Here is a 15591-nt window from a genome sequence, read left to right as displayed (position 1 = left end):
GATGATCTGCTCAGGTCCCTTCCGACCCTAGAAACCTAGAAACCATGAAACTTGCTGTTTAGTTTCGCTTTTGCGTTAGCCAATCATGGTGCGAGCTTTGTCTCAGCCCGGGCTTTTCTCGCCTTGCCAGCGCAGCTGGAAGGACGGGGCGGGGGGTTGTTCTTTTGGTGGTTTTAGGTTTGATTGGCCACATGAGGGCGCATGCAGCACAGACATCAGTTTGACTTTTACATGCCCCCTTGCTGTATGCGCACTTAAATTTGGGCGTCTTCGTATTTAACTCGTCATCAAGTGGATTAAGCGATAAGCAGGTGTATACAAAAGCAGATAAATGCATTACTTTGCACTTTAGCCATTGCAATAGACAACACAATACACTAAAACCTATGACAAGGGCCACCAAAACTAATAACACTGTTTTAAAAACAGTTTTTAACCACCCTAGTCCAAAACAATCTAGCCAACTTGTGAACCATTCACCAACTTGTGGGTCGGTGGGTCTCTTTCTGGAGTCATTTACTAGGTCACGGGCTTTTTGTATTGCCTCATAGACATCAGAGAGGTTGAAGGACCCAGGCTTAAACTCAAGGCAACAGTGCGTGGCGTTGTCAAACAAATTGCAAACTCCTTCTTCTTTGGCTAACAAATAATCTAACGCTAAACGATTATAATACACAGTATACTGCAATGAAGTTATAGCGGCTTGTGTCTTTTCAAAGCTTAACTGGGTGGCGTTCACAAGGGTTTCTACGGCTTCAGTTAGGAGAACAATTTTAAACATAGCATTAGGTAGCCCGATGCCAATAGGGAACCACAAGCCTAACTTGTCATACCATGTCATAAGCTTCCGTGCTCGATCATCTGGACTTTCGGTGGGATTTGCACTACGTTTCTGGCGATTTGAACGGATTGCTGAAGCGGTGGTTCATGAGCGGTTATACACTAACACTTGGTTGCTGTTCAATAAAGAGGTGACTAAAGTATACGTAACATTGGATTGGAGATTTAGACTGTGACTAGTGAACAAGGTATTGAGGTTAAGCCACAGCCAACCGATAGGCACAAGCGTTTCATAGTTAAGTGTGTACAAACTTCTATAGGTGTTTGGACCACATATGATGTATTTTACATAAGAATTCATCGTAAAGGGGTTCACTAATTGTGTCACATTAGCACTGAGGGGGAGACAGTCGTTGGTGCTGTTGCAAAGGCGGTCTTTCATGGTTATAGTGGGGGTGTCAGTTACTTGACAAATAGGCTTCAAGCCTCGCAACAGTGACAACAATATACGGAGACTGTGTGGGTACTTGTAATGGTCGAAAGGTGCCGCTCGATTCTCACCAGCTGGGAGCAGCACACTTTTAAGGCCACAGTGTAGGACATCAAGAGCACTCATTCCGTTGGCTGCCATAATGTTGAAATGCACTGCTTTTAACAGCTGGCTTAGCGTGGAATTACCATTTAGTGTATCGCTTGGACACATAGATCCAACACACGGGTACGGCCACTCTATCATGGAGTTTATAACTATGGGCAGGGGCTGCATGGGGACTTCAAGAGTCGATGGACGGGCAACTAGGCACAAGGTGGTGTTCATGAACTTTTCTAAACCTGATGTTGAGGTTACTTCGGGGCGACTCGCGATAAACCACAGTTCCAGCTCAGAAGCTTCATTTAGTTGGGGAAAACAGATGCAATAGTCAGTGTTGTTTATATTTGCCTCATTGCTTCCTTCAGCTGTGAGACACTCACTGGCAACGAGTTGGAGGAGCTGAACGAATGTGTTGTTGTCACCTTGAAGTGATGAAAGTGGGGGGCAAGCCACCAACAGGAATAAAAGCATGATGAAAGGGTTCATGGTGATGGTCGCTTGATTACCTGTCACAAAACGACGACGAGTGACTGCAATCAAAATAACAACATTGCTATAACTTCTCAGAGCGCCTAGAGAGCCAATTGTGATGAACTAGACGGGATTTAGACTGTCCCTTTAGTTCACAGACATAAGTGTTGGGATAAGTGCCAGGCTTGATAACGTGCCCTGGCATGGGGGTCAGATGGGAGTCATTGTGGGTGGGGATGGTCACCCACAAGGGCGTGGTGGGCTCATAGACAGGTTTCCAGGGTGACGGTCTGACCGGATCACGGGGTTCCCATAACACTTTGTTGAAATTTAGTGAGCTCAGCACTTGCGGCAAGTGCGTGTCCCAGCTTTTGTAACTTCCTTTTCCACAGTGGCGCAGCTTTTCTTTTAACAGTCCCATGGAATGTTCTACGACGCCGTTGCTTTGTGGGTGGTATGGCAGATGAAGATGCCAGTCAATGTTGTTTTCCGTCGTGAATTCAGTGAGTCGGCAACTGTTAAATGGCGGTCTGCCATTGGACTGTATTTGTTGCGGGTATTTCCACCACTGTCCCACTTGGCGGAGTGCGAGGACGACGTCTTGGGCGCAGGACTTCGAGAGTGGTATTACAGCCAATTGGCGTGTCCCTAAGTCAACTACGATGAGACCCCTGGGTTTTCGGCGAGCTTCTGGTAGTGGGCCGAGGAGGTCTATTTGCCACACTTGACCAGGAGCAAAGTGCGACAGATTGTAGGTGTGCTTCTCATATTTGAAGCTGTGCTGGGGCTTATCACGGCTACAAGCGAGGCAGCGATAGGTTGCTTCATCCCAGGCCTCAGGTCGGACGTCTCTGCTCTGTCCCCCTGCTTGTTTCCAGTGAGCATTGCCTTGCGCTTTCCTGGGTGGCTCCAGAACTCGTGAAGCCATTGTATTAGATGATCGCTGTTGGGCGTCGTCGGGGCAGCAGTTATCATACAGCGAGGGCTTTGCAGGTATTCATCAATGCGAGCGTGGATGGGATCGGTATCGGGCTGGTGTGATTTGGTGTGCTTTATCAGTGGGACCTAGCTGAACTCCGCTAATTGAGAAAAGATCATTTCCCACACGTCAGTGTTTTCCGTGGGGTCGGCGACACCCGTTACGATCTTGTATATGTATTGGCTGTCCACTACCAGCACTGGGACCAGCCGGACATCATCATGGTAAGCGTAGGAGTGTTCAACCATGACTTGGAATCCGAGGAGTTCCAGGCGTCGTGCGTCATTGTCGCCGTCTCCTGGCTTCTGCAGGATGCGGTGGCACGGCTTGCAGAAAAATCCAAAGCTCTTAGCTAGCTTGGTGGAGGCCATCCACCCGTCCGCAGTCGTACCGTACAAAAAGAGCCACTTCGCCACAGTGGGGTCTTGGGCACTGGTGTCTTGGTGGTCCCAATTATACCAGTCATAGTGGTGCTGGAGGACTAAGCGTGTCCAAGTCTTGCTGTCTCCCTGAAAGGTGGGCTCGGATCGCTTGGTATCTAAGAGGGGTAATAGTGAGGCTCCAGGGGAACACGCTTTTCCGGTTCCTGTTGCATACGCAGAGGCAAGCTGAAGGGCTAACAAATGCTTGCCGTTGATCCCATATCGGTGTTGGGTCGCTCGCAAAGTTTTGTGTGCACAATGGACAAGTTGGCTGTGCTCGTTGCAGACAGATACAAAGATACGCATGTTCGTACAACCGGCGTGAACTTCGAGCCAGGATGACGGGTCCCATGCCACTAGAGGTGTGGTTGCTAGAGCTGTTGAAAGACACTGCAGGTCATGCGTGTCTTTTGGAGTCCATGGTGACGACTTGCGCGCCTTGTTGCAAATCTGAGACTGAATGCGAGCCAAGATAAGCAGATGTTCGGGGTTAACGAAGTGGCATCGCCAACCAAGGTCTCCAAGTAGCTGCTGAAAGTCTGTCTTGCTCTTCGGCGGATCTTTCAACCAGCGTGCGAGTGGTGGTACGTCACCGGACAACACGCGGACTTGATCTTCATCAAGCTTGAATCCCAAAAAGGTCATCCGAGTCTGCGGCGCGAGCTGGGATTTCTTATCGTTCACTGTCCACCCATGCTCAGTGAGGTGATGTACTAGCTCTCGGGTCGTGGTGGCGACTCGCTGCTCTTCCGGGCCCATGATCGCTAAGTCGTCAACGTAGCTCCAGACCTTGACATTGGGATGGGGGTTCTGAAAGCTCGCGAGGGTATTGGCGATGGCACTACAAGCAAGGGCAGGTGCGTTACAATAGCCTTGTGGGCAGATGTTCCACCTGAACATTTGTCCGTTGACTGCCATGTTGAGAATGCCGAGGCGGTCGTCGATGCTGATCGAATAAAACGTGTCTTTTAAGTCGACGGTGGTGCCCCACCATTTCACAGCTTGGTGCTGTCACATCTGTGACAGCGTTTCTGGGAGAGACAAGGCATACGGTGTGGCAAGTGGAGAACAGCACTTATTGGCTTTGCGATAGTCAATGACCAAGCGGACAGCTCCTGGTTGGTGAGCTTTAGCAAAGCCCCATCTGGGTGACAGGAAAGTCGAGGCAGTGGCGGGAGTGATCTTCCCCTCGCCTTGCAAGCGTTGGAGCAAAGCCTTCAGGGTGTCACGGAGTGGTTCCTTCATTGGGATGGGGTGGTACCTCCAGGGCCTTGTAGAGTGCAGCGACAGGATGTGCAATGGACTTGCTGTGCTGACAGGCAGCGCGGCGACGACTTGGTGCTTGAGCTGCAGTTGACGCAGGCCAGGTATGCCTAGGAGATTTACGTCCCCTAGGATGGCTGTAAGAGGACTCTCTGCTCCTTTTACCCAGAAGCGTACAACTTGGGTCTGTTTCGTTTCATTCAGGCCTCAGACGAACATAGTAGCTTTGGCGGATACATGAGGGACGTCTGAGCGGATGACATTGACCTGAGCGCCAGTATCCAAGAGGAACCGCACTTCGCGGGGGGGCTGCAAGTGCTGGGGGTGAAAGAAGGTGATGCGGCTATAGGGTTGGGAGTCGTCGGTTGCCGCGACACTGACGGCGACGGTTAGTTTTTTGAGAGGTCACCTTACTGCCAGTTAAATCCAAGTCGCTCTGCTAAGTTTTGCTGCTCTGCATCACCAAGCTTCCTAATGGCAGCTTTGCTCAGTCCGGAATGGTTCAGCAGGAATCCGAACATGGCTCGTTCTCGAGGGCTGCAGTCTGTCCGCTGAGGCTAGTACGCAACAGCGTGTTTGGGTCCACGCGGGAGCTGGTTGGAGCAGCTCACGGCATGAACAGCAGGGGTGCCAGAGGGCAACAGAAGGCTGGAGACCTTGGGTTGGTAGGTGGTAAGTTCCGAGACAGGATTTCCGACAGCCCCAGCCAGCAACAGCTGCAACGAAACTGTATTCGGACCGCCATGCACCTCGATCACCGCCTTGACTGCCTCAGCGCAGACGGGGACCCCTGTGGGGTCGGTGTGGAAACGGTGGGGCCACATTGCGCGCTGTTGGATCTGGGTCATCCCCAGACCCGGGTGTTGAACGGCATTCCACAGACAGTACGACATCCCTGCGATCGTGTTTAGCAGGGCGTCGGGCACAAATGTGCCTGGCTCTGGCCCTTCGTGCCACTTATATGCCATCTGGGGGAGGTGTGCGGCAGGGAGGGCCAGGAGCGCGATGGGCCAGGCCTGATTTCCTTGGGCGATTGCGGGGTTGTTCACAGCGCCTCGGCTCCACTGCAGGGCTTACAAAAGAGCAGTGCACTTGGGCAAGTCTATGCGCTTGTATCTGAATGCCAGAACTAACCTCTCCAACCAAGCAATGATGGGTTCAGTCAGTTGTATTCCCGTCTCTGCGATCAAGTCTCTTATTTCAGGGCGTGTGCGGGTGCACCAGACCGAGGTTGTATGTTGTTGCCCCTGCAGATCAATCGTCATTTTGGTCACGACTACGGGGAGCGCCTCGGGAGGAGGGGATGGTGGCGGTTCCCCTGAAGGGGGAAGTGGTGGGTAGATCTTTCTGGGCTCTTCCCTTACACACGAGTCGTAGGGCGGTGGCGCAGATGGCGGTGGGTTGGGCACTTCTGGGGGCAGGTCGTCGTTTGGCTCAGCGGGCAAGGGTGTGGTGCCTCCCCCTTCTGGGAGCCCATTGCGACACTGGTGAGCCAGCGTCTCTACTTGTGCCCCCAGGTCCACATTTTCGCGGAGGAGGCCCACAAACTCACGGAACAGGGCGTTTAGCATCTTTCCTTTATCCCACTTTGGTCCGCCCCACTTGGTGGCGGTTCGCCCCTCGGACTCGAGACGCTCGTGGCACTGAGTCAGCAGTTCATGTCCACACGACCCCTCCCTCAGGGCCGGGCAGTTGAACTTATCAACAGGGGTGCTCTCCCCCCCTTCCTTAATGTGGCGTATGCACCGGGCGAATTCTTGCGACGTGGTGGGGCAGACTGCACCCACGGGCTTAACTTTCGCGAGGCTTAGCACACCACACACCTCATGGGCCCAAAATATAACGGTCAGGTGGCTCATGACACACCCGAGCGCGGCGGGGTTCAAGGTGGTGTTCCACTCCTTTCCCCCGGTCGTAAGCGACAGGTAGCCTGAGATCTCTTTTCTCACTGTGGGGCCGCCAGCTTGATGGTACGCTATGTGGGCCCATAAATCATCGGAGTCCCTTAACGGCCGTGTGCCAGTGGACCACGGGCAATAGCGGACTAAGTCACGCTGCATCGTTCCATCATCCCCACCAGATCCTGTTCGTGACGCCATGTCCCGCACCACGAGAGGGGCCTTACAGCTCCCTCCAGTTCATGACAGATCTGGGTTTACAGGATGAGGAAGGCTCGGAGGCGTAGGTAGTTTCAAACAGGAAAAGTTTATTTACTCACACCCCTGCTGGGATTACAGTTGGTGGCAGAGGCCGATATGCCGTGCTTCAGTTGCATTACGAGATATGAGTCAAGACAAGATGGTCCAGATTAAGCGGGGTATACATCTGGGGGAGCGGCGGCGGGAGAACGTTGGGTGATCAGCCAGGGGTAACTATGAGTCTGGCTCGAGTTACAGTTGAATGGCGGTCTCTCTGAACAAAGGATGGGTGCGGTTTAAATAACTTGCTGTTTAGTTTCACTTTTGCATTAGCCAATCATGGTGCGAGCCTTTGTCTCAGCCCGGGCTTTTCCCGCCTTGCCAGCGCAGCTGAAAGGACATGGGGGGGAGGTGTTTCTTTTGGTGGTTTTAGATTTGATTGGCCACATGAGGGCGCATGCGGCACAGACATCAGTTTGACTTTTACAGATGGTACATACTACAGGTACATGATCACTTCCACAGTCAGCCCCTAGGTAAGTTTTCGACTGTTGAACTGCATTCCTGAATCTTCTGTTGATGGTGATGTAATGGTGATGTAACATTATCTCCACGACTTCTCCATGTATACCTTCTTCTTGGGTGGTATTCAAACCATGTGTTCACAATGACTTGATCATTTGCAACACACCAATTAGTCTCTCTCTCTCCTCTTTTATTTTTCTCTCCAAGTCCATGAGGTCCAACAATATGATCCACTCATTCACAACCAACTTTCACACTTAGATCTCCTATCACTATGACCACGTCTTGAGGCTTGCATTGTTTTTTCGCTTCATCAGGGTCTTCATAGAAATGATCAACGCCCTCCTTCCCCACTTTTAGCTGTCAGTCTATAGACTTGTATTATTGCAATGTTGAAAGGTTTAGCTTTTATTTTCACAAGCATCACTCTATCAGGCATTGCCCAAAAACATGCAAACGTTTTGAGGTTTCTTCATCCAAAATCAATCCAACTCCCTTTTCATGCATCTGACTTCCTGAATAGATGATCTTCAGATCTTCTGAAACAGTAATTCCAGCCTCTTTTCCAATGTGTTTCACACAGACCTAGAATATTGATCTTTAATCTCTGCATATCATGCTTGACATTGTCCCATTTCCCAATTTGGTGTACAGTCCTCACATTTCACGTTGTCATTTTGACTGCTCTCTTCTGAGTTTGGACAGGAGCATGCTGACGGTCATGAGTCACCTGTCACACGTGACTATCCTCACTGGGCAAGGTGTCCTGACCTTCTCTGTCAGGGACCATCTTCATGCCGTTGTGATATCATTGAAAGTCCATGGATTAATGAAAGTCCACTGCAGTAGGTTGCCACTTTGTGCTACAGTGCTCAGCTAACTTGAGCAAGTTCCTCTGTTGTCCCAGTTGCATCAGGCATCCACCAGATGAGATGATCCACTGTTCTGCACCCCCAATGGCTTCAACCCTGGTAAGGGAGGCTGATTGGGGCAACACCTTGCCTAAGGGTGACACAGAGACTTCAGTAGCTAGAGAGTACTTGTCTCACTATTACCCTAACAGTTAAAACTGTCCTACTGCTGGATGCAGCTTAACGTCATACCCAGGGCCTATAGTAAAGGAGCCCGACTAGAGAAAAAGGGTGGAAACCAGGAAGGCTGAGGCCCTGACACAGGCTTGGAGGCCTGAGAAGGCCAGACATTGTACTGGGGTAGGGGGTCTCATTGGAGTGATTAGCCAGCATCTGTGAGACATGGAAATGGCTGTAGGGGTGGGAGGAGGTCATGAATAGCCCTTTAGGTAACAGGTACCCTGGGGGCACAGACAGGCAGGAGGGCCCATCTGGCATGAGAAGGGTAAGAGTGAGAGCCAGCAGGGTCCCGGAGGGAAAAAGGAGCATACCCCAGGAGCTGGAGTAGGGCAGGAGCCGCATAACCACTAGAGGGCATCATCTCCACACCTGGGAGGGATTGATCTTGTCACAACCAGATTGAGTTCTATGTTACATTTTTCACTGATACATCAGCATTAGTAAATTTACATGAAATGTAATCTCAAATGTGCACACAAGTTTAAACTATGTGCATGTTTATGCAGCCTATTCCATGTCTGACAGTAGAAAAATCATATTCAATAAATATTGAAGGTCTTTTAACTAATATAATCATTCTGGTTATGTCTGTTAATCATACAGTACAAATACTAATATTGAAAGTGTGGTTAGATCTAAAGCAAGATTAAATGAAAAGATCCATAATTAGCTTAATATTAGGTGATTGTCATTGGTTTTGCTAAAAGCTAAATTTGTTTGTAAACTCTATTGAGGATATATATATATATGCAGTGTACATAGTACTGTATACTGTGGAAGTAGCGCTGCATTTAAACAGAATGACATCCCTAAAGCCCTCAGGAAATTGAACTACATATATTATTTCATGATTCTGTTGGTGATATTGAAAGTACCATAAACAAAGGCGGTGGAAGAAGTGTTTTTAAAATCAACTCTTCCACTCCAGGCTTTGATTATGATACTTGTGGTGCCATTCACTCTGGCAGAGAAACATGGGCATCTGGAGCTCACATTTCTCATGATTTTTATCTTTCAAATTATCCTTCAAAATCTGGTCCAAAATGTATTTTAGAAATAAAATGATATCCCAGTCCCATGCCTCTTGGATCCCCAGTTCATCTTTTCCTCTTCCTTTAGTAGTATTATGAACTAGAGTCAGTGGAGTCATAACCAGAGATTTTGTTTCAAGTGACAGTGTTTTAAAAAGGAGTCGTCGTTGTCATCATCATCATCAAATTGAAAGAGTAGTATTGATTCCTCAGACGAATGACTGCCCCTTGAGATATGCTCTAGGGCAGTGCTTCCCAAACTTTCCATCAGCATGACCCCACTTATGACCCCATTTTGTCAGCATGACCCCATTTCCTCAGCATGGCCTCTCATGCCCGAGCCCTGGCTGCCGCCTGTGGAACGCAGCGATTGCTGCAGTTGGAGCAGGGTGCAGAGCCCAACTACCCCTCCCAAGCCCCCGCCACGGGCAGCACAGTGGGAGTGGAGCCCATGGGAGAAGTGGAGGAGGCTGGAACTCTGCCAGCCTCCAAGAGGCAACCTGCATTTTCCCCATGTTTTTCAGTCTGGAAAACCCAGATCCTTGTTTGTCGTGACCCCATCCGCTGATGTTGCGACTTCATTTGGGATTGTGACCCACAGTTTGGGAACCACTGCTCTAGGGTATTGAAAGAGGCAAGTATTTTCTTGCATGTTATACATCCCAAAATAAAACACGCACCTTGCTTTTGGAAGGCAGAATGCAGAAAAAACGTTTTTTTCCAGAGTCATGACTGACTGACATAGATCAAGACCCTCCTGAAAACAGGGAGCGTTCAAGAAGTGTGGCATTGCAGGCAACAGTTTGCTGCATCAGAAACTTCCTAGTGTGTCTCCTGTGATGCCACATTTCCTGAATAGTATGTTTCCAGGAGGACTTAATCTGTCATAGACTAGGGGTGGGCCAAGTCCGACCCGCGGACCACATTGAGCCCATGGCAAACTCTATTTCCCAGCAGCCCTGGCTCCCAGCTTGTCTCCATGGAACCCCCAGGAGCGCGGGGACGTGACAGCACAGGGCCACCGATCCGGGGCTCCGCCTCAGCCCAGCCTGGCCCCATGCTGTCACAGCCCCACGCTCCTGGGGTCTCTGTGGAGACTGGCCAGGAGCCCTGTGGAGAGGGCACATGGCCAGGTGGGAAGCTGCTCTGGGGCTGGGATTTTATGGTGACAACATGGGCAGGGCTGGGGCAGAGCCACAATCTGTTGCCCACATACCCCTGCAATGAGCACGGGTTCCATGAGCAGGGGCGCATGAGCAGTGGCTTGCAGCTCTGCCCCAGCCCCACCCCATGCTGTCACTGCTGCAAGATCCCAGCCCTGGAGCATGTCTTCGCTTGGCAAAGTACACTACCCGTGCTGCTCCTGGCTGGTCTCCATACAGACCCCAGGAGCGTGGGGGTGTGACAGTGCGGGGATGGGCTGGGGCACAGCCCTGGATCTGCAGCCCTGCACTGGCATGGTCCTGTGCTGTCACACCCCCACACTCCTAGGGTCTCCACGGAGATCAACTAGAAGCCAGGGCTTCCTGGAAATGGAGTCTAGCCACCAGCCAGATCTGCCATTTTCCTCATCCCTGCCCTAAACCCTGGTGAAGAGCAGCAGCAGGGGTGGGTCGTTCTATAAATTCCCACAAATACTGTACTGTTTGCACACCAGAAGCATCATCAAGATGCTAGCAACAGCCCACTTCCTGCTTTGGGCACAACCTATAGTGCTCAGCCAATAGCTACAGCTGTGAGAGGGTAACACAAGACTCCTCCCCTATAGTTTGTTTAGCAGACGTAAGTGGAAGCCCTCTTTGCAGCTGCATAGCATGCACAGGGTTTCCAAGAGTGCTCCTTGGGGGTGCTGATATTGGAGGAAAAGGTGTGTACTGTATGTTAGAAAATACAGTATGTTTGACTATAAAAATTCAACACCAGATTCATCATACTGAATGAAATGAATCTGTACCAGAAAGTGAAAAATGTAGAAACAAGATTGGATACGCTGCTCCCAAAAGTTCACCTGCAGAGGTGGAACTGGTGGAAGGCTAAGAAACAGAAAAAAGGATAACATATAGGAAAATTACTATAAATAGGGTGATATAAAATTTAGAAGTGAAAATGAGTAACTTAAGAGCTAGATCCAAATTGGCTTTGTAGGCACTTGAACAAGATTTAGGTACTCGGATCACAAAAAGCGATTCTGATGGACTAGACTTCAGTAACACCAAAACTGCTTAGGTAGTCTGATGGGCTCTGGGCCCGAAAATATCTTTTAATCACCTAGATTTTGGCTACTGTACATCTTAAAAAGCAATTTGTATTTGTCATCTTAGAACCCAAGTTCCAATGTGAGTTGGATCAGTTCTGAGAAGCACCTAAAGTCCACTTAAGTCCTCCATCCCTTAGGCAGCCATAGAGGAACTGCTTCACATTGATAGAGTGCATATACCCGTAGTTCATTAAAAAAAATAGGAGGAGCAGAAGGTGCCTACCATTTGTCCAGTAGCTGAGTGATTAGAGGACTCACCAAAGGAGTGGGAGACATGTGTCCCTTCCTAGCTTGAGGGGTTTCAAAATTGCATGTCTTACCTCCTAGGAGTGTCCTAAACACAAACCTGTAGAACAGCCTGGAGCAAAGCAACCCCCATCCTTCTTTCAACTGGGCTACTGCACTCTTAACAATGCAAGTTTATGGGACCAAAAGGAGGACAAGTGAGAAGGATCTTACCCTGGTGATATGGTCCTCTGGGGAGGAAGAACCATGGATCTATTTCTGTGCTTTTTTTTTTTTTAAACTAATGATCAGGTAATGAAAAATACACAGAGTCCCAGCAATAGGTTGCAGCTACATTTTAAGCACTGCAAGGCCTCAGTGGAGGAATCTTTGTGGTCTGGTTCTAAAACTATGCATAATGTCAGTTTTGGTTATTTGAATGGAATAATACGGATCCCATTTGTGGAATCTGCAAAGAAAATACAGCTGCAAATGTGAGAGAATGTTCCTCGGAAATTTTAAACTGATATGCAATAACTAGATGTTTAGTTGCAGAACAAGAGGGGATGCTGTCCACTAACTGCAATTATTTTAATTTTAGCAACCGTGTGGAAGCTTGGACTAGAGATGTTGATTTCCTACTTCGACAAGAAGGCAGACCAATGGTGAATCTTACTGGTAATAAGACGTATGTGAGAGTGATGGAAGAAGATTGGCAGAATACTGATAAAGCAGTATATTGGATAAGGAAAAAAGCCACTAATTTTACTCAGCCATTTGTTCTGTACTTGGGTTTAAATTTACCACACCCATATCCATCGCCTTCTGCAGGGGAAAATTTTGGGTCCTCTACATTTAAAACATCTCCCTATTGGCTTGAAAAGGTATGTAGAAATTTACAGAAATTTAAATCTAAATGACTTTGCAACTGAAATCATGTGTGTTCTTCATGTTCTATAATTCACATCATATGGAACTCAACCGCAGTATTGATGATATTGCAGTGCACTATGACGAGATCTCTGGATGAGATAGTAAGTTCATGTTTTAACATTACACATGTAGAAATGAAGAATCGTCTGTCACTCCAGGGAGAGAACACATGGCTGCTTCAGTCAGTTGCCCAGTAGTCCATGATTTAGCAAAGAATTTTTGAAGCAAAAGGGTAGGGATATATATTAACCTAAACAACTAATGGTTCCCTGCTTGCCTGTACAATACATATGCTACTGGTCTGTAGCTTATTGTTTGCAACGGGCTTTTTAACAAGTTAAATATAAAAGATGCTAATCAGTTTGCATTTCTGTTCTGTGGCTTGACCTTGCCCATGATTTGTGGAGGTTCTGTGGTAGTGACATTGTACAATGCAGATTTTTGGCCTTTCTGTTACCTGATGCTGTCTGCTTTCTAATCTAGGTCACTGTAATGAAAAGAAAAATCCAGCTACTTTCATATTTGGGAACTCAGCAGATGCCTCTCTCTCTTGGAAAAGCAGTAAACAATTTTTGTTTGCCTCTTGTATGGTCCCCAGATGCAATTTTACTATTGTCGCAGAACTGTATAAATTAGTTACCATGACTTCTACTGCATAAATGGCAGCAAGATTTCCCAGAGCCCAATAACTAAGCGATAGTTCTGAGGAGACTGTATGTATTTCCCAGATCATCTGCAGTTTATATAATCTGCCTTGTCTTCACTACTAGGGTATTGCTATCTCTATTTGTCTAGGCACAAAAAGAATTATGAGAGCTATAAAAAACATGAGTAATTAGGAAAGGTTGAAGGAATTGGTTTTATTCAGTGTAGAAAAGAGAAGATGGGGAGGGGACTTAATAACAGTCTTTCAGTACATAAAAGGTTGCTGTAAAAAGGACAGTGATCAGTTTCCCATAGTTACTGGGGGAAGGACAAGAAATAGCTTAATTTGCAGCAAAGAACATTTAGCTTAGATATACAGAAAAATCTTTTTAACTATAAAGATGATAAAACCCAGGAACAGGCTATGGAATCACCACCGTGGAAAGATGGTAAGAAGTGGTTAAATAAATATCTGTTTGGACTGGTATAACTATGTTTGATCCTGCCTTAGTGCAAGGGTCAAACAAGATGATCTCTTAAGGTTCCTTCCAGCCTTGTATTCCTATAATTATGACTGTGCCCTTTATAATAATATCTGAGAACCTTTCCCACCCTTTAAAATTGAGATAATTATGATCAGACTCTTCTTCCTTTATCCCTAACCAGGGAACACATAGCTGCAGTAGCCATTCAGTTTTTCAAAACCTATTGTTATTTTGATGTGTTTAGGGCACTATGCCACGGCATGTGGTATCACAGAGATGGGTTTCACGTTCAATTTTGAATGCAGCGAGGCTTCAGTCTCTGAGCTTCAGGAGGGAGTTGCTTAATCCAAGTGCAGCTGTTGTGGTCTCTCAAGCATTTAGGACTAGTCTTATGGAGTGTTTTGAGTCTTTGAGGACAAAGACCTGACATCAGTTTTATGTTCAGTCTGGAATAACTGCAGAGTGCAGCATCAGGACTAGGTGTTTATGATAGTATGTTGCTAAGCAGATGGTCCTCTGCATTTTGTAACAGTTGGCATTTTTTCAGGGCATGTGGCTTTGTTGCTAGACAGGAGTTGCAACAGTAAAGCAGAGATCATGAACACGTGGTTCACTATGACTAGGTCTGAGTCTTACAGGGAAGGAAAGGTTCAGTCTTCAGACCAGTCACAGATGGGAGTGGGCATTATTTTGCTTCTATAGCTATTTGAGTAATAAAATTGTAGGTTCTAAAAGGTCAAAAAACTTGACTCAGAGTGAGGCCACATGCCTTCAATAATAAGGGACGTTTTAGAAACCATTCTTTGGTATTTCCCTCTTCCCAGTGACATTGCACAAGCCTTGCCTGGCTCCACATATAACCTGTTCCTGATATTTCTCAGTGCCTGTCAGGGATGGTGCTCCTTATTCTTGATGTAAAGGGGATAAAGAGCTGGGGTTTGTCACTGCTTGCTGCTGGCATTTCTGTGCTTCCTGTTTCAGCAGCTCTTTCTGACTTCAGATAAGTGACGTGATAATATGGGAGATAATATTCACCCTTGTGGGAGGCAGGGCTTTTGAGGTTGAAACTTATGGCTGTAATAACCCTCTGGGGTTGGGCAGAGGAGGAGGACTTGGGGCTTTTTAGAGTGTTTCAGGATACACCTGTTACCTGTTGGTGGTGGGACAACAACATTTGGTTGCTAAAAAGTACCAAATACTGGAGGATCTTCCAGGCTGTATATGGATGTATTTCTCTGTGAATAGGCAGTAGTCATTCACTTGCGCAACAGTTGCCTCAATATCAGGTCTGGCTTGAAGTCTGAGATGGGTATAAAATGCTGGTAGCTGATAGATGCACCTGTAGTCTGATTCTTGCGTTGGCTGGATAGTGTTGTATGTAATCAAGATATGGTAAAGGTGGAGAGGCAGGATATTTGGATGCTAGTGCCTGGTATGGGGAGCCTTTGTCAGTCTGGTAAGCACTCTGCTACTGAAATTTTCTGTTTCTGAAGTCCCAAAAGCGCTAAGCAGGTGGGCAGCAGGGATTCTTTATTTTCCTTTCGTGTCCTCCATCAGATCTACAATGTTTCTCCTGGTAGTACATGTATGTATATGTTCAGCAACTAAATGTTAAAGTCATTAGAGCCTTTGGAATTTTTTCTCTACTGCACTATTTCTTCAGAAATCCTCTGCTTGGTAAGAGTTTGTTCTCAGGATTATCTTTACACAATGCTTTAATGTTCTGTGTATATATATGCTTTGCGATGTCACTT

General features: G+C 47.5%; 1 protein-coding gene across 2 annotated transcripts in view; it reads left to right on the top strand.

Annotated features, from left to right (window-relative positions):
- The window catches only part of ARSK (arylsulfatase family member K), a 54840-nt gene that overhangs the window by 28108 nt on the left and 11141 nt on the right, over positions 1-15591 (top strand). For both annotated transcript variants that reach the window (XM_019516876.1, XM_019516875.1), the window contains exon 4: positions 12376-12658. In XM_019516876.1, the coding sequence (XP_019372421.1) occupies positions 12376-12658 (283 nt within the window). The remainder of the gene's footprint in view (positions 1-12375; positions 12659-15591) is intronic.

Source organism: Gavialis gangeticus, unplaced genomic scaffold (assembly GCF_001723915.1).
Source record: "Gavialis gangeticus isolate Ggan-Ray unplaced genomic scaffold, GavGan_comp1, whole genome shotgun sequence".
In the NCBI taxonomy this organism is placed as follows: Eukaryota; Metazoa; Chordata; order Crocodylia; family Gavialidae; genus Gavialis; species Gavialis gangeticus.
Note: the sequence above shows the minus strand (reverse complement) of the source record. Positions and strands in the feature narration are given on the sequence as shown.